At 31.1% G+C, this 20,976-nt stretch overlaps 4 protein-coding genes and 1 long non-coding RNA gene across 9 annotated transcripts in view; 2 read left to right on the top strand and 3 right to left on the bottom strand.

Annotated features, from left to right (window-relative positions):
- Positions 1-285: 285 nt before the first annotated feature.
- On the bottom strand, positions 286-9,248 carry LOC124493085 (formin protein cappuccino). Its single transcript, XM_075731326.1, has 11 exons — positions 8,806-9,248; positions 8,682-8,730; positions 8,534-8,618; positions 8,079-8,467; positions 5,594-7,144; positions 3,061-3,718; positions 2,724-2,992; positions 1,374-2,658; positions 825-1,296; positions 590-739; positions 286-512 (listed from the first exon to the last, which is right to left on the bottom strand). Exons 1-11 carry the CDS (start codon positions 9,117-9,119, stop codon positions 389-391), a joined length of 5,346 nt encoding a protein of 1,781 aa, XP_075587441.1. The 5' UTR covers positions 9,120-9,248; the 3' UTR covers positions 286-388.
- A 78-nt stretch (positions 9,249-9,326) lies between these two features.
- LOC124493176 (AN1-type zinc finger protein 2A) lies at positions 9,327-10,589 on the bottom strand. Its single transcript, XM_047056258.2, has 2 exons — positions 10,357-10,589; positions 9,327-10,294 (listed from the first exon to the last, which is right to left on the bottom strand). The coding sequence occupies exons 1-2, from the start codon at positions 10,409-10,411 to the stop codon at positions 9,555-9,557; spliced, it is 795 nt and encodes a 264-aa protein (XP_046912214.2). The 5' UTR covers positions 10,412-10,589; the 3' UTR covers positions 9,327-9,554.
- A 140-nt stretch (positions 10,590-10,729) lies between these two features.
- Positions 10,730-11,755, top strand: LOC142597545 (uncharacterized). The gene is made up of 3 exons (XR_012832247.1): positions 10,730-10,801; positions 11,012-11,166; positions 11,283-11,755. It is a non-coding gene; the product is annotated as an uncharacterized LOC142597545 (long non-coding RNA).
- Positions 10,731-17,425, bottom strand: LOC124499012 (calpain-D). The gene is made up of 6 exons (XM_075731327.1): positions 17,222-17,425; positions 15,117-15,724; positions 11,795-15,054; positions 11,553-11,698; positions 11,264-11,442; positions 10,731-11,187 (listed from the first exon to the last, which is right to left on the bottom strand). Exons 2-6 carry the CDS (start codon positions 15,185-15,187, stop codon positions 11,007-11,009), a joined length of 3,837 nt encoding a protein of 1,278 aa, XP_075587442.1. The 5' UTR covers positions 15,188-15,724; positions 17,222-17,425; the 3' UTR covers positions 10,731-11,006.
- A 493-nt stretch (positions 17,426-17,918) lies between these two features.
- The window catches only part of LOC124494023 (uncharacterized), a 42,280-nt gene continuing 39,222 nt past the window's right edge, over positions 17,919-20,976 (top strand). For 2 of the 5 annotated variants that reach the window (XM_075731317.1, XM_075731314.1), the window contains exon 1: positions 18,704-20,183. The gene's annotated coding sequence lies outside the window, so the exon portion shown is untranslated. Of the gene's footprint in view, positions 20,184-20,976 lie in introns of all 5 variants that reach the window. The other 3 variants (XR_012832246.1, XM_075731321.1, XM_075731319.1) reach the window with 2 other exon arrangements.

Genomic DNA, 20,976 nt, shown 5'->3' with positions numbered 1-20,976 from the left:
GTTTCGAATTCTTATTTTTATATTTATGCAAATTAAATTTAAAAAAAATAGAGATAGAGATTTTAAATTCGAATTTTTTTTTATTCTCATCATTTTTAAACTATAATCAAATTCAATTAACATTAGAATAAATTTGTTTATTGTTGTTGAACCAAAAACAAACGAAACAAATGAAACAAACGAAACAAAATAAAAATATCTTTGTCATTATAAAGTGGAATGATGATTACAGTTATTTTTTTTCCAAAAAATTTATACATCACTACTATATACTATAATTAATCATGAATATAAATTGGAATGACAAAATAATTTTGTAAAACAATTATGTATTGATAAATGAAATTATTACAGTTTAGGTTAATATATAGGTTACATGATGAATGATTTATGATTGATTTTTATTCCTTATGGATTGAATATAATCTTTAAGGCCACCAGGACGACGTTTTCGTGGTTTAATTTCATTCTTGTTCATCATATTCCGTACTATAGATCGAGCACTTAATATACTTTTGAGAGAAAAAAAAAGAAAGAAATTTTGAAAAGTTAAAGATTGAAAAATATGTATCAAAAATCAATCACTTACTTTTGTTTTAATGAACGATGCAATTCACGATTGAATATTAATTTAAAATCATTGGTAAATTGTACCCAATGTCCAAAAAATTCTTTGGCCCATTCATTTTCATCTTTTGATTTAGTTTTGAACATGAAAAATTTCATTGTATCACGAAATCTGTATGTGAATTTGTCAAAGTTGAAAAAATTAATTTCATTTCCATCGAATCAAAAAAAAAAAAAAAAAAAAATGAAACACTTACATTTTACGACATTCTTTAAGATTTTCTTCTTGTTCTGTCATTCTTTGTTTTGCTCGATCAATTTTATCTTTAAATATTTTAACATGTTCCATATAATCAACGTTTTGTAATACTTTATCTCCATTATTATCATTAACACCAGCAATAGTAACAATATCATCACGATCCATAACAGATGCGACTAGATTCTCGGTTTTCTTAATCATTTTGGCTAATTCACATAATTCTTCTTCAATCTGTGAAAATACCACCAATGAACATTTTTCAATATCAGCCGGTTCAACTAATGGAAAGCTGACTTTATCAATAGAGTCCAAATTAGGATGATATTTTTTTATATACATTTTCACAACAAACTCAAGTAGATTTATACCCGAATCTTTTCCTTTGACATCTTTGAGTTTGTTAAGGATTTCTAAACCAAAACCATCGGCTTGTCCACGATCACGATTACCACCGTTCATATAGTTGCCTTGATGATAAAAATAGTAAAATAATAAATTGTCAGGCCTATAAAAAAATGGATTCCAAAGGAAAAATTAAACTTACCCAAGGTTAGAATGATGGCAAAGATATTTTGTATCTCTACTTTTGATGTTAATGCATGACAAGTGGATTTAAAAGTCAGCAAAGTATTTTCAATACCATCCAATAGATCAGTGAAACGATTTTCATGCATCATACATGTGACACGTTCATTAAATTGTGGAATACACGATAGGTCATATAGAAACTTTTCGGCTTTACGTAAAGTTGCGTTTGGATTCTGAGTTAAATAGCGTTCGATCAGACGTATTTCCTCTTGTGTAGCGGCTACTTCATGAATCTGTTGCAATTTATCTGAACCAATGGCAGATATATCAAAGTTAAGCAATGCCGATTCAATAGTCGAAATGTTTAGCTTCAATGATGTCATTAAAATGCCCACATTATGTGCACGTTTCTGTTCCAGAAGCTGTACAGTTTCCATTGTTTTTTTCGGTGTTGATGATATTTTCGAATCTTCACGTGTTGCTGCATTATCAGTCTTGAGATTCGAATCATCTTTGCTATTTTTATGAGCATTTTTTTTCAACGTACTAAAAGTACTTTTTCTTGAAAATGTATCCAAAAATTCTTGACAAATTAAATCGTCTTTTTCTTCAATTTTTTCCCAAAAACATTTTAAAGTTGCGGGCGTAGTCGTTGGTGATGATGTAGTTTGTTCTTCTGAGACTGTTTCTGAATCATTTTCAGAAATTTGCGATTGTGGTTGCTGTTTTGCAGGCATTTGTATTCGTTGCCAGAATAGCGGCTTCATAGGTAATGTTGGATGAACGACTGGTTTTCTGCATGTTTGATATAGGGCATTCCAACCACCATTTGGTGGTGCTGGAAATGCTTGTGGTCCTTGATGTTGTTGATTTCCTGAACCTGGAGGAGGTGGTGGTGGTGGTGGCGGTGGTCCACCCATTAGCCCTGGAGGAGGAGGAGGTGGTGGTGGTGGCGGTGGTCCTCCTATTAGTCCAGGAGGAGGAGGAGGCGGCGGTGGTGGTGGTGGAACTGATGAAATAGATTTAACAGAAACAGGTCCCAATAACCCAGGCGGTGGTGGCGGCGGTGGTGGTGGTGCGGTCGCAGTTGGTTGTACAACTTCTTGGATTTCTTCAGATTTTTCATCTTCAGTCATGGTCATCACATCTTTAGTTGAAGGCTGCAAAATCGTACATTGAACGGAATTTTCAACAGTAGTTTTTTTCGTTATAGGCATCGAATTTTGTAGTTCGATCGAAGATCGAACATTATTGCCATTCCATGTAGGTAATTTTTTACGCCATTTATAAAAACGATCAAGCTACACGAAAAAACAAAAAAGTGAGTAAATTAAAGGTTGTTTTGAAAAATTTTCGAAACTCTTACTTTGAAAATAGATTCATTTTTCTTATTATTATTAATCGTATCATTATCAATATCTTGTGATTGACATTGATGTTCATCTTCCGTATTGGATGATGAACAATATTCAATCACATCGTTGACAAGAAGAAATGTACAGATTTCTAATGAAATATTGCGTTGTAGATCACGAAATTGATCAAGATGATGATCATCATTATCATTTATTTCATCGACTAGTATTTGGAAATAAGGCCACAACGAACTAGAATACCAATTATATAATATCGAACCTTGATTAATCATGAAAAAACAAAAGATTAAGGGATGAATATTTTCCAAATAAATAGATTATAAATACCTTCGAATTTTTCAACTTGTTTCAGATCGAATTTCGTACCAGCTAATAAGGATCTAAATTCTATTCGTTCAGTCTTGTTGTTTTCATTGTTATTTATGAAATTTGCTTCATTCGAAAAATTAATAGCTCTTATGCCTAATGATCCGGCGGTAATGGATGCGACCTTTCGTAAAACATTTCCATCCGGACAAGATATAGAACGATCAGCAAGATCATGTGTAGATGATGCCTGATTCTGAAGGTTCTGGTTGTTTATAGGTCTTTGTGGCAATATTTGAGTCCAATTGCCGCCAATCGTACCAAGATCTTCCCATGATATGACCGGTGTTGTTACTTCAGGTACGACAACTTTTTTATATGGTTGTGCAATCAACGGTGAATGAGAATTCGAATTGACTGCTGCTACAGAAGAATTTGATGTGACCGTTGTTCCTGTAGTTGTTAGAGAATTCGAAAAAATCAAGCTACCACCGTTACTTGATTCAACCGCCAAAGATGGTCGTGTAGCTGTTGTGGTTGTTGTTGTTGATCTTCGTTGCATATTTTCTTCAGTTTTTTTATCATTTCCAGGTGAAAAATTATCATCTACGATTTTCTGGCAATTTGAATTTACGTTTTCTTTTCGGTCATCATCATCGTTTTGGTCATTATTAGAAGCCTATAATAACGAAAAAAGCGATTAATATCATTTTCAAAATAAATGCAATGTTTTCTTTCGAAAAAAAATAAAACAAAAAACGAAAAATACGAAATAAAATGCATAGTATATAGGATTTATTAACGAAAACATTTCAAAACAAGGCCAAAATCAAACGGAAAAATTTGCGGAATAAATCAGAAAAAAAACTTTCAAAATAAATGAACAAATTCTTGTGGTAAATGTGTGCCATACGCCTATAGAACATCTTACCGCCAACAAATTCTTCTGACTACCAAGTTCTAATTGAATTTCATCCAGTAAACTGGTTGCAGCAACCATTTTGGTTACCGTTTGTGCGTTACTAATGAAATTGATATTTTCGAATTCAGGTGATGTAAGTCGTGATCGAGCATCATGATAAATCGATCCAGAACGACTTGTTGCACGACTACTAATAGTGCCGGTTGTAGAATAATCCAATCGATTTGATTCGGATTCCAAATCCAATGATAAATTTCGAAAATTTTCACTTTTTTGATCTTGTCGTTTGGTTTGAATAGATTTTTTCATTACCTTCATTTGTGGAATTCGTAATGACGACGATAATGATGATCGTCGTTGATTTGTAGGATTTTCATTTGAAATTTTGACAATTTTAGCCAATTTTTTCGCTGATACACCATCACCACTATTGCGGTGTGAATCATCCAATGATGATGATGATGTCTTATTACCCATTATTATTGATCGATTATATTTTTGAAATAAGATTGATCTACTGATCGAATGGATGAAGAGAAAAAAATTTTAAACAACAATAAAAAGACATTTTTATTTAGCAATGTTGCTCACACACAAATAAAGAAAAAAAAACTATAACCACCATAAAACTTTTACAAATTCATGATTGTAGTCCTCATTTTATAATGGAAAAACTGTCGAAAACAAATTCTATGAAGGAAATTTTTATTCTGGACAAAAAAATATGGATCAAATAAAACCATAACAAACAAATAAACATTGACAAAATGTCTGATGAACAAGTGAAACGAAGCAAAACAAAACGAATAGAAACTAAATAAATTGAATGCACAAACAATCTCTCAAAATTGTGATGCATGAATGATTCTTTTTTTTCGCTGCTTACTCGTCTAAGCAACGACAATGATAACAAAAACAAGCTTTTCAAATGTGATTCATTGAATTATATTTACGACAAAAAAATGGCATTATAATGATAGAGCAATTAAAAAATTACTTAACCTTTTCGTGTATTGATAAATTGATTTCGAAACACATATATGTACACACACTACTTTTTTTTGGATCAATCGATTTTTCTATTTTTCTCTCAACCATCTGTGTTCATTGTTTGATCATTATTGTCATCATCATTATTCAATTTCAATCACTTATTCATTTTCATTTAAACTTTACTTTTGATCAACATCATTATCCCAATTTGGATCCAGCTGAATATCTTGAACAATATATACGGCGATTTTTGTTATGGGGGGTGGAATTTTGCATTTAATCAATAAACAAACATTATAATCATCATGGTCATCGATAATAGTTTCAAAATTATTATTTCTAGCCACCATATAGCCACCACAATTATTTGCTCACCCACAACCCACGTGGAATGCAAGGATTGACTGTAACTAAGCAAATGGTTTTGATGACTTTTGTAAACTTTCTATACACGCCTACATTATAGCATACTGCATAACTGAATATTGAATGTTTTTTGTCACTTGTACTCATATGGTCAAAAAAAAAAAAAAGAAAATGAAAAAAAAACATACAACGTATCCAATATTTGATTTTTTGTTTCAAGTTTCAATTTTTTAGAAAATTTTTCTAGAATTATCATCATTTAAAAAAACATACCTTTGCAATGATTGGTTCTATATAGTTTTTCAAACAAAAATGACAATTTTCTTGATAATAAATTCGTTGATGAATAGATCCTTCGGAATATGATCGTATTAATTTTCGTCGTTTTGTTTGTTCATCAATTCGTATCGTATGAATAGAACGTTTTTTGTTGTTTATATTGGACCCAGAAAAAGGAATGAAAAAATCAGCAACACTTTCACAGTAACAAACATATTTGTTTAAATCTCTAAAAAATTGACGTTCATTTACAGGTAAATGTTGAACATGTCGCAGATTCGATATAGTCAAACACCAACAACAATGATGATGATGATAAAAATCAAAATTTTCACAATGATAATGTTGAATAATAGGACATTTGCTACGACATTTGTCATAAATCGAAACACTTGTCGTGTCGTCTTCAACAATGTTATTATTATTACTAATGCCAGATATTTTTGTTGCTGACAATGATTGATGTTTTAAATGTTTGAATTTGATATCATACAAAAATTGTTCAGTAAAGACGTGTCGATCATCATCATTATTATTATCATTTTTATTGATCACGATACAATTGGATTCATTATCAATGAATATTTCGCTATTGTTCATTGATTTATTGATATCAGCATCATCATCGACAGTGGTTGTATTATTGGATAATATTTTCTCATTGTTCAACATTAGTTTAGATGACGATGATGGTGAAATTGTTCTAGGAGTAACAACATCAATATCTTTTCGGCAATCGTCATCAACTGGATTTTGTTCGTCTTTTTCTTCTTTTGTTGGCTGTTTTGACTGGTTTTTTATTATGGTTGTTTGTGGTATTCGTTGTCTTCTTTGGGTTACTTGACCTATTACAACTTTAGCAGAAGATTCACTAAGATGATGGCCAATCTTTTTTGTTTTGGTTGTCGATGGCGTTGTTGTGGAAGCGGCAGCAGCATTAGCAGCTGTTGTTGACGTTTGATGATTCGAATTTCTGCTACTCAGAAGCGATGATTGTGGTTGCCGATTTCGCCATCTATTGATAGGTTCTGCAGATTTTGTTTGTTTTGAATCTGTTAATTTCGATGAACGATTTGGTGTTTGATTTGATTTTTTTCCTGGTGATAATGATCTTCTTGAAGTAATTCTACTTGAAGATAATGATGATGATGATACGGATGACGATTGTATTTTAGCTTGTTGAGAATTTCTGCCATTCAATTGTATTTTTGGTTGAGCAGAATTTCTACGAATCAAATTCGATGTGGATTTAGCGGTTGTTTTCGGAATAATTTTAGGTGTAGATATGGCTGTAATAGGTACACTTTGTTTTCGAACATTTTTAGCCATACCATTCGTTTGTGATGGTGAATCCGGAATTTCTGTAGCACTTTTTGATCCACAGGATGACGTATTTTGGCCACGATGAAGATAAAATGTAGTGGTTGGATTATGACTTTTACGGCGATTATTATAGGTAGATACCGATAATTTGGGTGATTGATTGACTTCCAATCCATCGTTGTTATTGTTGTTATTATTATTATTATTATTATTATTAAAGGTCTTGGAACCATCAACAACAGCGCGTATTTCTCGTCGTTTATTATTATCCATCATAATGTTTGATGATTGAAAAATTATCGGCTGCCTTAAACAAAGACGAAACGAATCACGTTGAATTTGAATCTCATCATGAAAACTAAAACGTCGATGATTTTTATTGTTTATCATCGTCATCATACTGCCATCGATTATTGATTGCTGCTTCATCATGATTATTATATGATTTGAACTTTATTTTTAGATGATTTTTTTCTGTTGTTGTTGTTGTTGTTGTTGATGATGATGATGAGTCGTCATTGAATCAGATCAATTGAATCAGATTGTCATCGTCATATAGAAAATTTTTGATGAAAAAGTAAAACAACAATGACTTTGTTTTTTTTTTTGTTTAACCAACATTGATTCGATGACAATGAAAAAAAAAACTTTGTCTACAAACAAATATGCATAAAACCGACTGGTTTTACTAAATTTATTTCAAATCAGTAAAATTAACAAAAATTAGCAAAGTTTTTTTTTGTTTTATTACACCTAGATATTTATTATTATCATCATTTTATATGTATATATAGGTATAGGTATTAAAAATGGGCACCAACAACAACAACAATATTGATGATGATGATCCATTTGAAATGTTATGATCGAAAAAGAAGAATGTAAAGACAATGGTTTAGAGATTAAAGACATACACACATAAAGATAAAAAAATGACGGATTAGATATACACCGTTTACATTGTCAAATGAAATTGTTTTGTTTATTACAAAAAAAAATCATGATTTAGCCTATAATTTTGTTTGTTGTAATTGTTGATTCAAAAAAAAAATTGAAAAACAATTGAAATCATGTTCCATCTGTTGATGAATATTATTACAAAAATGGATATTTTTTTTCTTTGAAATTATTTGTTGTTGTTTAGTCCTTGATTAACAATTCCTAAATATTTTCCATCTTTTTGTATTATTTCATCAATACGACGTTTTTCATCGTCCAATGTAGTTTGTTTTTCTTTCAATTCAGCATGATATTCTTCCAATTTTCGTTCTTTAATACGTTCACAATATTCACGTGTTAAACGACGAATTTCACCTTTACGTGTTGGTTTATGAGTAATTTCACCTAATTTTGGTACAACATGTGTTATGCCCAATAAACGAATCAAACGATTATAGCGTTCACGATCCTGATAGTAAATTTCATTGAGCAATTTTGCACGACGATTTTTCAATGTTTCTTGTTGTATTTTACGTTTTGCATCATATTTATCAATCTTTATGAAATGACGTAAATTATTTCGAATGTTCACCGTATATTCAGCAACTATTTATAGGCGAAAAATATACAATTTCAAAATTAAAACCAGAAAAAAATAGATTGGTTCATTACCTTTAACTTCAGGTGACATTTTATCGAATGGATGACGACGAACTAGATCAAGAATTTTATCACGTTGATGAGCGACAACTGTTGCCTAATTATTTAAGATTGGATATGTTTATAACATTTTTTTATTTTGAATTAAAACAACACTTACACGTTCGGCAAATCCAAGAGAAAATTGTCGTCGAACAATTTCTGGTGCACTATAAACAATTAGAAATTGATTTTTTTTAAATTTAATTCCATTATTATTAGTTATAACGAAAATAAAAACCTACTCTTTCAATACATTTGAATATTGTGCACCGGGAATTAGGTCCTGTGGATCCCAAAAACCAATATCACGAACTGCATCACCCGTACGTAGATATGGTGGATCCAATTTTTCACGTTCCCATTGAAATGGTAGAAAATCATTAGGCCAATGATACCAACGTCGATATCGACGACCAAAACGGCGACTATTATAATTCAATAATGATTGTGATGATGATTCATTGTTCAAGCATTGATTCGAATTCAATACAATGCTAATCATTGATTGAATCCTTATTTTTGGACTATATTGTAGAATCTGAGTGATTCGTTGCATTATTTATGGCGAAAAAAAACAAAATGTGATTCAAAAGTATCGAAAAATAAATCTGAAAACAAAAGTGAAAAAAAAAATCGAAAATCGAACTCAAACCACATGAGAGACCAATAACACAGACACATAATAATAATAAAAAAAAAATCGTGCTACTGAAATCTCTATTCATACAGTACAACTACTTTCAACCTATAAACAAGAATCGAATAATTTTTTAGAATTTTTTATTTGTGAATTTTTTTTTTAATTCAAAAATAATTATTATTCATTAATGAAAAATAAACACAAAAGAATGAATTTCAATTCTAAATAATAGTTGCGGAAATAAATAAAATCTTAATTAATTGAAATAACATGATGGCCACGGCCGTCACAACAATATTTTAAGCCAATGAACATATTTTCCTACCAAGATTTAACTTTATAATGATTGGATTAAAAAATTTGACAATTTTCTTGATTATTTGTACGATTGTTTACAGACTGTTGTTGTTGTTGACTTTGAGTATTCACTGAAAGTGATTCAGCAATGGCAATGTTCAATGCTTCTTCTTCTGTAAGATCGCCTTGTAAATGATTGATATTTGAATTGATTGTATGACTTGCTGGAATCATTGAATTGGAGCCGACTGTATTTCTTTGAAATGTTCGTACAACATTCGTCTTAAATTGATCAATAGTCGACAGACTTTTCTGTGTAAATGAATTCAATGATTGTGGAATGGTATGTGATTTTATAGGAACAGTGATTGATGAATTATTTTGTTTATTTGATTTATCATATTTAGCCACCAATGGATGAATTGATTTTGTTTTATTGTTACGTCCACGACAATCATGGTCGGCTGGATGACGATGCCGTAAACAGTGATTAAGTCCACATTTATCACATTCAAGTTCCATTAATTCTTTTTGTTTGCAGCCATCAACAGAGCAACGATTTTTGTATACTTTCGTCTTAGAATTTGATTTACCATCACAATTACGATCAATATGTTCGCCAACTTTTTCATCCAATGATTCACCAAATTTTAATGGCACAGGACAATTACACATTGGACATATTGGTACCTGATGATCTTGAATTCGATTCGATTCACAATGATGAGCCTGATACATATAATGTTCTGAACAATAGATTTTTTCACATGATGAACATTTTATAGGTAGAAAATCTAGAAAAAAATTCAAATCAATATGAGTGAGAATTGAAAACAAAAACAATTTATAGACTCACCAAGACGATTACATTCTTTGAGGGCACAATGTTTACCAAGGTCTGGAAATTCCATGATTTCGATAGAAAAAAAAATTTAATAAAATTTCAAAAACCAAAAAGAAAAATTAATATAGGCAGTGAATGAAAATTTGAGTTATTTATATACAAAAAAAAGAAGAAAATTTCAATCAATTTAATTTCAATTGAGTTTCATCATTACACATTCTCTCTCTTCTTATTGCTAATTGATTACATTTTTTTTCTCTACATACAAGGTAAACAGAAACAAAAAAAATTTCGAATGCGCATAAAAACAATTTAGCTTATGTCATCATGTTGTCGTCCCCATTGAGTGAAAATAGTTTTCAAAAAAATATAAACATTGGCCACAGTTGTCTTTGAAAATTTGTATAATTCTAAAAATTTTGAAAAATAATTTTACAAATTGAATTGAATTGAAAATGTAATAATTAATGCATGCATTTCAATAAAATATCAACTTCAATTTCATTAAATATAATAATATATATGTAGAAATGATAATCAGCAGCCATCATTGTTGTTGGCAGTTAATGTTGATGTTGTTGAAAGTTTAAATTTAAAAATTGAAATAAAATTTTCAATTGATCAATTCAAGCTAATAGAATAAATTATTTGTTGTTATAAATTTAAGGTATTGGACGTGGTGCATGCAATCCATACATAAAACGATCAATCGATGGTACATGATTTGTACCGAATGGTCCCCAATCATGTAGACCACTTGAATATGATAAACGATGTGTAAGACGATGTGCAATAGAAAATCCACCACTTCCATCCAATTGTGTAAGAACGATGACCACTTGCCTTTTAATATACATAATATATATAGACATTTTAATCATTAATAACCATTCTTTTCATCATGTTCATCATTATTTACCGATGTTGTGGTGGTATAGAATCAATCGTACGTAATGTGGAACGCGTAGAAACAACATTAACACTATCTGTACAATCACAAATAACCTGTACACAACGATCAGCAAAACGATTCTCGACGACAACAACTAAACCTGCCCAACCTTTTGTTAGATAATATGCAGTCATACCTTCACGGCCCTATATTTATATTTTTTTTGGGGGGGTTATCATGGTTCAATCAAATCAATTTATAGGATGACCATAAACATGCAAAACAATGAATAAACAAAAGAATCGTATAATAATACCTCATGACGTTGTCCACGTTCCATTGTTAATCGTATAATTGTATCGGCCAATACAAATGGTGGTCCAGTAATTGTTTCAACCGAAAGACGTTTTGAACTATGTATGGCTAATAAAAATTTTGGATAATGACTAAATGATACAATCTCTAAATTTTTTTTGTTGCAATTTAAAAAAAAACGAAAATTTATAATTAAATTCAAATTCATATATATATTGACTTATTATTATTATAATTACTTACTTGTATTCCAATGATTGAATGCCAAACACATAACCGTATAGACACCTTTTTCTAATATAGCATGACAACCAACAAAACATCGAATTTGTCTTTTACTATGGGCAACCAATGAACCCATCAACATTGATGCAATATCATCGGATCGATGTTGTTCATTATGTTTGAATAATACTACACATAGATCTAATGGAGCATTACGTACAGATGATGATGTATCACGTTTCCAATCTTGTTGTTGTTGATGTGATTGTCGATGACCTTCTTGAAATAGATTCAATTCAATTTCAGTTGGTTCAGTAACAGTTAATAAAACTACAGGAATATTATCAATATCAAATGCATTTGGTGGCAGCACACCTTGCAAACGAATCTCATTCCAATCATTACGTATTTTGCATATATCAATACTATCAAAATATTTAAGAAGATCACTGTAAGCAATCCAGAATACACCTTCAGCTGCGCCATGTGGTAATAATTGTTCACGAAGTTTCGTTGTCCATAATGATGAATGATCGGACCAATCACCATTCCATGCAAAATGTCCCCATGGATTACGTAAACGAACTAAACGTAAACTATCGATATCTCGAACATCCAATACTGAATAGGCATGTCGTGGTCGAAGTCCAACATTATGATATTCTAATTCATTTACCTGCATATTACCACCACCACATGATGCACCCATTAGGAAACCAGCTGCTCTTGAACTAAGTAATTGTGCCCATATGAAATCATAATCTATCTGTTCATTATGTGGTAATTGTTGCTGTCCATTACCGGATTTCGGGCTTTGTAATGAAATACTTTCACATGGAGCACCAGTTAATGTGGACAGGCCTTCAATTGATCTTCCAGAACCAAGTGCTTCATAACATCCATGTAATTTGGCCATTGCTTTTTCAATCAAAGGTATCCATAATTGATTTCGTTTTGCTTGTGAATAAACTAATTGACCTTTCAGATTACAAGGTAATAAATCATCAACTAATACAGTTTTCCATTGACCATCTTTACAAAGGCGTACTTGATAGACACCTTGTGTACAAATTTCTCTTGTTATCATAACACGTTCCACTAATTCAGAACGTTCAGCTAGTACGGCCAATGCTGATAAGAACCAACAATTACCGAGTACACCTTGAAGAATATCCGATGGTAATGGTGTACGGAATACAGCCCAACGTACCTGTGAGCTACTTATATCGCTTTGAATTTGATGTGGCCTTAACCATTGTACAGGACCGGTATTCAATCGTAATGTATTGATTGTTGCAGATGATGGTGTTGATTGTAAAGTTGATTGTATATGATAAAGTGATTGATCAGATGGTGGGAATGAATCATCAACAAATTGCATACGATTATTTGAACAAAATTGTACGATATTATGCCATAGCCGTCGTGATTCCTTTTCTTCAATTCTACGCAATGTTTCCATCAATTCACTTTCTCCATGACAAAGTGTTTCATCTTGCGGTATCGATTTTTCGGTTACAATTTCTGATGATAATTTATCATTCGTAGACGATAGATTTACTGGTTTCAATGTTAAAACACATCGACCTTGATGACATATTTCACAGGAAAATCTATCCGATGAATTAAGATATGTACATGCTGAACATTCCCAATGTGATCGATTACGACGAGTCAGGTCACGTCTACGTGTTTGTGATTGTGATGATTGTAAAGATGGATTTTGTATGGATGGTGGTGGTCGTGGATAACCACAAGCGGCACATATTGGATCATTATGTATGGAATTACGTAATGTACATTTAATACATGTCCATTGTTGTTGTGGATTTATTGTTACAAAAATCGGTTTATCATCATTATTAATTGAATTGATGAAATTGTTCGTCGTTGTTATCGATTCCGATTCTACACTATTCAATCGAGATCCACCACATACAGCACATGATTGTTGTTCATCACCATTGATCAATGTACATTTAATACATTGCCATGTTTGTCGATTATCTATATTATTATTATCATTTCGATTGTTGGATTCTTCTAGTTTTAAATTTTCAATACATAAATATAAATTATTAGCTGATATTGATTCGGATATTATCGATGAAATTGTCAATGATGATAATGTTGATGATGAATCAGTTTCATAATTATCATCATCATCTTCATCATCTTCATCATCGTCTTCATCGTCATTATCTAATCGTTCAATATTCTGATTATATTCATCAGAATCATTGTTTTGAAAATCTTCATCTTGACTACGATTAATATTATAGCATAATGTACTGCTTTTCGATACTAGACTATCGTCATAATAAAAATCAGACTGTTGTTGTTGTTGTTGTTGTTCATTTGTATCATTTGCTGCGGTGGATTCAATATTCATTCTAGCCCAAAATTTTGAATTTTGTACCATTTGTCGTAATAATTGTTTGGATGCTGATTGTTTTTTCAAACCAAAACGATGTTGATCACAAATATAACAATAGAATGCAGTGTTTATATTGAATGGATGATGACAAATTTCACATTTCCAATGACGATATTTATCTGTATGACGATTTTTTATCATTCTTATACCACCGCCATCACAACCTAATGTTGTATTTAAGTAGGTATATAGATCAGTTTGGCTATAATAATATTCAGGTTTATTTCCATCATTTTGATCTATATGACGATGACTGGAACTTGTATCCGAATGACGTTTACCATTGTTGGTACCATTGTTATTGGCTGTAGTAGTTGATTTAGCCATATCGACAAGAATACTTGCAAAATTACTTAATGGATTTGTACCAGTTGATGATGAAGGAAGATTTAAATCATCCGATAATAAACGGAAAAGTATACGCCATTTTTTATTATGATTAATAACTGGTACATTAGCATGACCATGTGATCGTTTGTCAAGACAATCGAATTGATGATTTCTTGATCCTATTGCTGTATTACGATTACGATTATTATTCTCGAATTCTTCATGTGAATTAGTATGACATTTTTGTCGTCCACAATTTGCACATTCTGAATATGTGGATAAATTCTGTTGAAAATGACAATTTTTACATGTCCATTTTGTATGTTTTTTTCCAATACATTTGATCAATGTTTTATTGATAATTCTATCATTAGATAATGATGAACAATCAGTTTCATTATCATCAGCGTGAATATCTGAATATCCGAATAAACGCCTATAATCGGTTCGTTTATTTTGTTTATTCGAAATTACATGATCTTTTTTCAATTGTCGAAATCGTTTTGATGGGCTTAAACAATAGGAAATAAATCAAAATTAGTTTTATATATCAATCAAATTAAAAATTCATACCTGATTGTGGTTGGCAAATGTTTCGATTGGATATCTGCTACAGAAACGGGATTCTTTTGTGACTCATTCATTGAAAATCGATTCTTGTTTTTATTGCATAGAATATTTTCAATGAATTGATTGTAATAATTAAAAATATTTGAGTTTGTTAATTCTGTCGAGTATTTTTAGGAATTTTTTTGTTTTGTTTTGTTTTGTTTTCATTTGTAAAATTTGTACTTCAGTTTCTTCGTAACATCTTGATCTGTGATTCGAATGAGTATTCTTCGTTCGGTTGTTGTATTGTGTTTTTTTTCTGTATACAATTTAGTGTTGATCCATGAATCATTATTTGTTTGTTGATTTGAGCATTTTTTCTTAACTCCTATGGCCAAACATTATGGTCAATATATTCAGAGTTACGATATTATTGCATTCGATTTATATTTTCTTTATTGTAAATATATCAAAGATTATTTGGTTAGCGTATAGCGTTTTTCATGGTTCGATTCAATAAAACAAACATTAATGATATGATAAGATAAGATTTATGTCGAGTTGATGGAACAATTTTATTTTTTGTATATACGAATTGAGAACAATTTTAATGAATTCTTATTATTGATGATCTACTATTCTATGTCGCTTAAATTTCCACTGTAAACTGCAATTTTTACACTCTGCAAGTATAAAAAACTGTATTAACTTGGCATTTGTTGCGGGGAAGCCGAGCTGGACATTCCTAATTATTTTCAGTACAAACATAACTATTTAGTATGAGCTACTCAGTGTGTGTTGTGTGTGTGTGTCTGAGCATGCGGAAAAACTTTTGAATGCCGCTGAACAGTTCGTCCAGCTCAGAAGTAGAAGTCGCTTCCAAAGAAACGCATTCTGTGGTATGTAGCTTTGACAAAGCTTTTTTTCATTGTTCTAGCTTCAGCACACGTTGCTGCAGCTTTTGCATCCAATAGATGGTGCAGTCATTCAATAGAACATAGAAAGAGTTCGAATTCGAATTTTTCGAATTGATTATTGTGATAATACATGTGTCACACGTGATTTTCATTTTGTGTGCCTGTGTGAGTGTGTATTTGATGATGAAATCTTGCTTGAAGACAGACTGCATTTATTGGAATGATTTTTTCTGTTTTTGTTTCCATGATCTATGATCTACTCATCGTTTGGTAAGTTATTTCGGTTATTTAACCTGATTACACCTAAAATACCTGATAACTTTTTTCATTTAAAATAAAGAAAATGGACCATTTACGATATTGCAGAAAGCCACAGCGGTTGACGATTCAATGTTGAGTGTCTTCATGCGATAAACCCACAAGGTTATCCTATCTGTTTGGATCTATAGACACAAACTTGGATTAAACATTGGATCGATTATCATGTTCATCCGCAATATTGAACCACAAAGTGGTTTGCTCAATGGCACGGGTTTATTTGTAAATAGACGCAGCATTGAAGCTCGAATATTGACAAGGAGGCTATGATTCATTTTGCAGCAAAACGATCAAGATCCTAAGCTACCATTTAAATTGGTGCGTGGACAATTTCCTGTCGTATTGGCTTATTGTTTTAAGGGCAATCTTTCGATAAAATAAGTGTGTACCTTCCTACACCAGTATTGCAACATGGAATAATTTATGCCGCTGCAAAAATCCTAATAATCTGAAGATTTTTGTTCAGGAAATTGAAGAAAAGATCAACAACGAATACAGTATCTATAAATATCGTATTTCTTCAACTTATCGATTAGCAATAATAAGTATGCTGTTCGGTTTACGCAACTTTTTCAAAGGTATCAGGTGCAATACACATGGCTGACCCTGCGGTACCAAACCGAAGGCCGGAAGCAAAACGCCGTGCATAGAAATCCACCGTCAGGCACGAAGCGTTAAAATTGACACCTTTGGCTGGATGCCAAGCAGGGGGGGCGGCGCAGCCGTCCCCACCTGCGGGTATCCAGTTATATTGACCGTCAAGGATTGATACCTTTGGCTGGGTACCAAGCAGGGGGGGCGGCGCAGCCGCCACACCTGCGGGTATCCAGCTATATTGACTGTCAGGAGTCAGCCCCGCAGGGCCAGCCTGGGGCAGGCGCGAAGCGCCTGTACCGGGCTGGTAATGAAATTAAACATGGATAGATGGTGTCTACCATTATTTTTGTGATTATAATCTTGCCACATTAAAATTCGATCAATAATATTGATAGAATAGAATGGTATTGTCAAGTTGCCAACCAAATCAAACCAAAATGTTGATGATTAAAGGACCAAAAGTCCCCTCTTTCCAAAAAAAAAAAAAAAACAAACAAAACAAATCTGAAAAAGGCAAACAGAGCAAACTCAAATCATTGTTGATGTTGATCACAGTCGATAGATGGCATTTAATGACGAAGGAGTAAAAAAAAATTTCCATCTTCAGGTATGACAAATGTAGTGTGTGGTACATATAATTATTTTACGTAGGAAGATTTTCATACGAATAAATTTTCCATTGAATTAAACGGACCATAAATGGCTGGTTACATTTATGTCGTGTGTGTGTTTTAACTCGTTTCTACCGAAAAATTTTTGTTGATTTTCTTCTATTTTTTTTTGCCGCATAGTTTTTTCATATTTACACACTAAATGTTTGAAAATTTATTCTTTATGGATGAAAAAATGTGGAATCATTATACGAGACAATGAACGAGAGAATAAAAAAAATTCGACGCGCGCATTTGAATTAAAAAAAAAATGTTCTGTTCCAACAACAAAACAGAACATTTTTTTTTTTTTATTTATATACGTCGGCAGACCAATCGAATCCAAACAAAAAAAGAAAAAAAAGTTTGAATAGCAAGAATCCGTGTATAGAATTCAAGTTCAGTCTACATACATGCATATAACGGCAATATTCACCATATATATCAACCAATCTGTTTAGTGAACAAAAAAAAAAATAAAAATAAAAAAGTGAATATAATGAAAAAAAAATTTTTTTTCTCAAATCAGTTAGTTGGCTGGCCATGCTCCAGTCAATATCGTATTTTCGTATACAAAATACACGAACAAACACACACATACACATGCAAAACATGCAAAAATGAAAATAAATTCACAACATAAATCCTGAATTCTAATCAAATATAAATATAAATATATGGTTATTACGAAAACGATAACTAAATCCCATTAATGAAATTTTTTTTTTATCAAATGTGGAAACATTTTATTAATAATTAACAACAACAACAACAACAACTATAACAACAACAACAACTATAACAACAACAACAACAACAACAACAACAACGAAATAGAAAATTCAATCGCCAAAAATTTTTTTTTTCTTGATCAATAATAATAATTTAATTATTACTATTTTGTCCATTTATTTATTACTAATGAATAAAGAAAAAAATCTGCAAATTTTTTCTTTTTTTTTCATTTTGTTTTGCCCGTTAGCCATTTTTGGATTTCCTCGTCATTTTTTTTTTTTACTTTTTTACTTCTCTACTTTATTATTATTATTACTCTGCCATAATCTTTTCAATTTCCGTCTTTATCTATCTCTCTCTCTCTCTCTTTCTCTCTCACTTGTTTTTTTTGCAAGAAAATAATGCCAAAAACTTTTGATTGAATTTGTTCAGGGTCCATCATCATCATCATCATCATCATCATCGTAATCGTAATCGACAACTAACATCTTTTCATTCCTCTTATTTTGTTTGAATGTTCGTGTGTGTGTGTGTGTGTGTGTTTCTCTTTCTCTCTCATTCTCTTTCTCTTTTTTTCATACAAAAATATCTTTTCCATTTTGTATGAATGGATGCAAGTATTTTTTTTTCTTTTCTTCGGTTCTCCTACAAGCCGCATCCAATGCAACAGTCTTTTTTTTCCACATTTCTTAGCTCTCCGTTTTTTTTTCTTTCTTTCTTTCTTCACATTCACAAGATTCATTCATATTCATCGTATTATTGTTGATCATCATCAACTATAATATATAATAAAATATAATATCACTGAAACTGTTCAATTTTCATTCACAAATTTAAGCTGCTACTTTATTATTTTCTTTTTCTGCTTTTTTTTCTGCTTCCAATTATCAATCCGATGATGATGATGATGATCATGATGATGATCATGATTCGTACAGAAATGAAAAACAAAAATCATAGAGTATTACGAACAAACATAACATTTTCATTGCTTCTCCTTTCCAAAAAATTGGGGTGGTTGTAGCAAACGAAAAAAAAAATTCAATCCGAAAGATGAAAATTTTTGTTGTCGTTGTCGTTGTCGTTGTTGATGTTGATGTTTTTTTTTCACTTTGTGAATCATTATATGATTTTCAAAAGCATCGAATCATTCAAGTCAGTCAGAACCACACACACAAACATAGACAAGACATATAGTCACATCACATCACATGGATGGATAATCATCATCATCATCATCGTTGTCGTCGTCGCCGTCATCGTGTAAATGTTCTTGATTCGTCGATAAGTAAGAATTTACCTTAGCAACTTGCACATACACACACACATGAAGCAAATCATCCAGTCATTTTTATTTTTCTTCATCGATTTTATTTTTTGACATTTAATTTTTCCACTTGAAAATTATTGTATGAATTTTTGAATTTTTGATTTTTTTTCACTGTTCATTATTCCGGTGATGAGATAAAAGTGTTATTTAAATTTAAATTTTGTTTTCATCATCTCATCCACTATATTTGAACATGAAAAAGATATATTATATATATTCAAATGTAAAAGTTTAACAACATCAACACAGAGAAAAAAAAACATTTTTTCCATCACTACTATTGAATAGTTGTGTATATCATCAATTTTTTAAAATAAATTTGTTTACGTTCTTTGTATGTTTGTTGTTGTTGTTGTTTGTTATCATCATCTATTGACATTCATTCATTCATCTAATCAGTTTTTATTTGTTCTTGTTCTTCTTGTTGTTGTTGTTTTTGTCTGTTTTATGATTTGAAAAAAAAATTTTTTCCGCATCTCATTGCACATTGATTTTGTTTTTATTCCGCTCCTTTTCTTCTCCTACTTTTTCACCACAAAAAAAGGTATGTAACTCACAAGACTAGTGATTGGAATAAGAATTTCCTTTTTCATCGTAATACTTTTTGTTCTTATTCTTGCCTTTTTTTCTCTCTCTCTCTCTCTCTGTCATCATATAATTAATTTATCATCAAATTCATCACTTTTTTTTTGCACATAACTTTTATGATTTTCTGTGAACAAAATAAAATTTGGTTTTTCAAAAAAAAACGTAAGAAGATTGTAAAAATAAAATGAAGAATTCTCAATTGTCAATATATAAATAATTAATTTGAATGATAATGATGATGATGATGATGAACACATAAACAATAAATTCTAGTAGAATATTCTCCCAGTAGTAGTAGTAGTAGTAGTCGATATTGGATGTTAGTGTCAAGAAACAAAACAAACAAACAAACAAAAGTTTCAAGAATTTCTTTACACTAACCTTCCATTCTTATTATTATCATCATTATGATTCTGGACCATAAATGTAATATGTATAAATAAATGAATACCAACCACCATAATACACAGGGATTTTTTTTTAACCACATTTTCACTATGATGATCATTATTATTATATCTCGGGATTTCTTTATTTTGGACATCATGTGTTTTTTGTTTTTGTTTTTTTTCTGTTCTGAAAGATCCCTAATTAAAGTGTATGACTAGACAATGTTGTTGTTTGGCTACGTAATTTTTTTTTTTATTTCTGTTTATATGGGTTTTCATCCATCCATCCATGCTGGCTTCCTATCATGATCGTGATGATGATTATTCATTCCTTTATATATATGTTTTGCATGTTAAAAA

The sequence above is a fragment of the Dermatophagoides farinae genome, chromosome 5 (assembly GCF_024713945.1).
Source record: "Dermatophagoides farinae isolate YC_2012a chromosome 5, ASM2471394v1, whole genome shotgun sequence".
NCBI lineage: Eukaryota > Metazoa > Arthropoda > Arachnida > Sarcoptiformes > Pyroglyphidae > Dermatophagoides > Dermatophagoides farinae.
The sequence above is the reverse complement of the archived record's forward strand: the minus strand, read 5'-3'. Positions and strand labels throughout refer to the sequence as shown.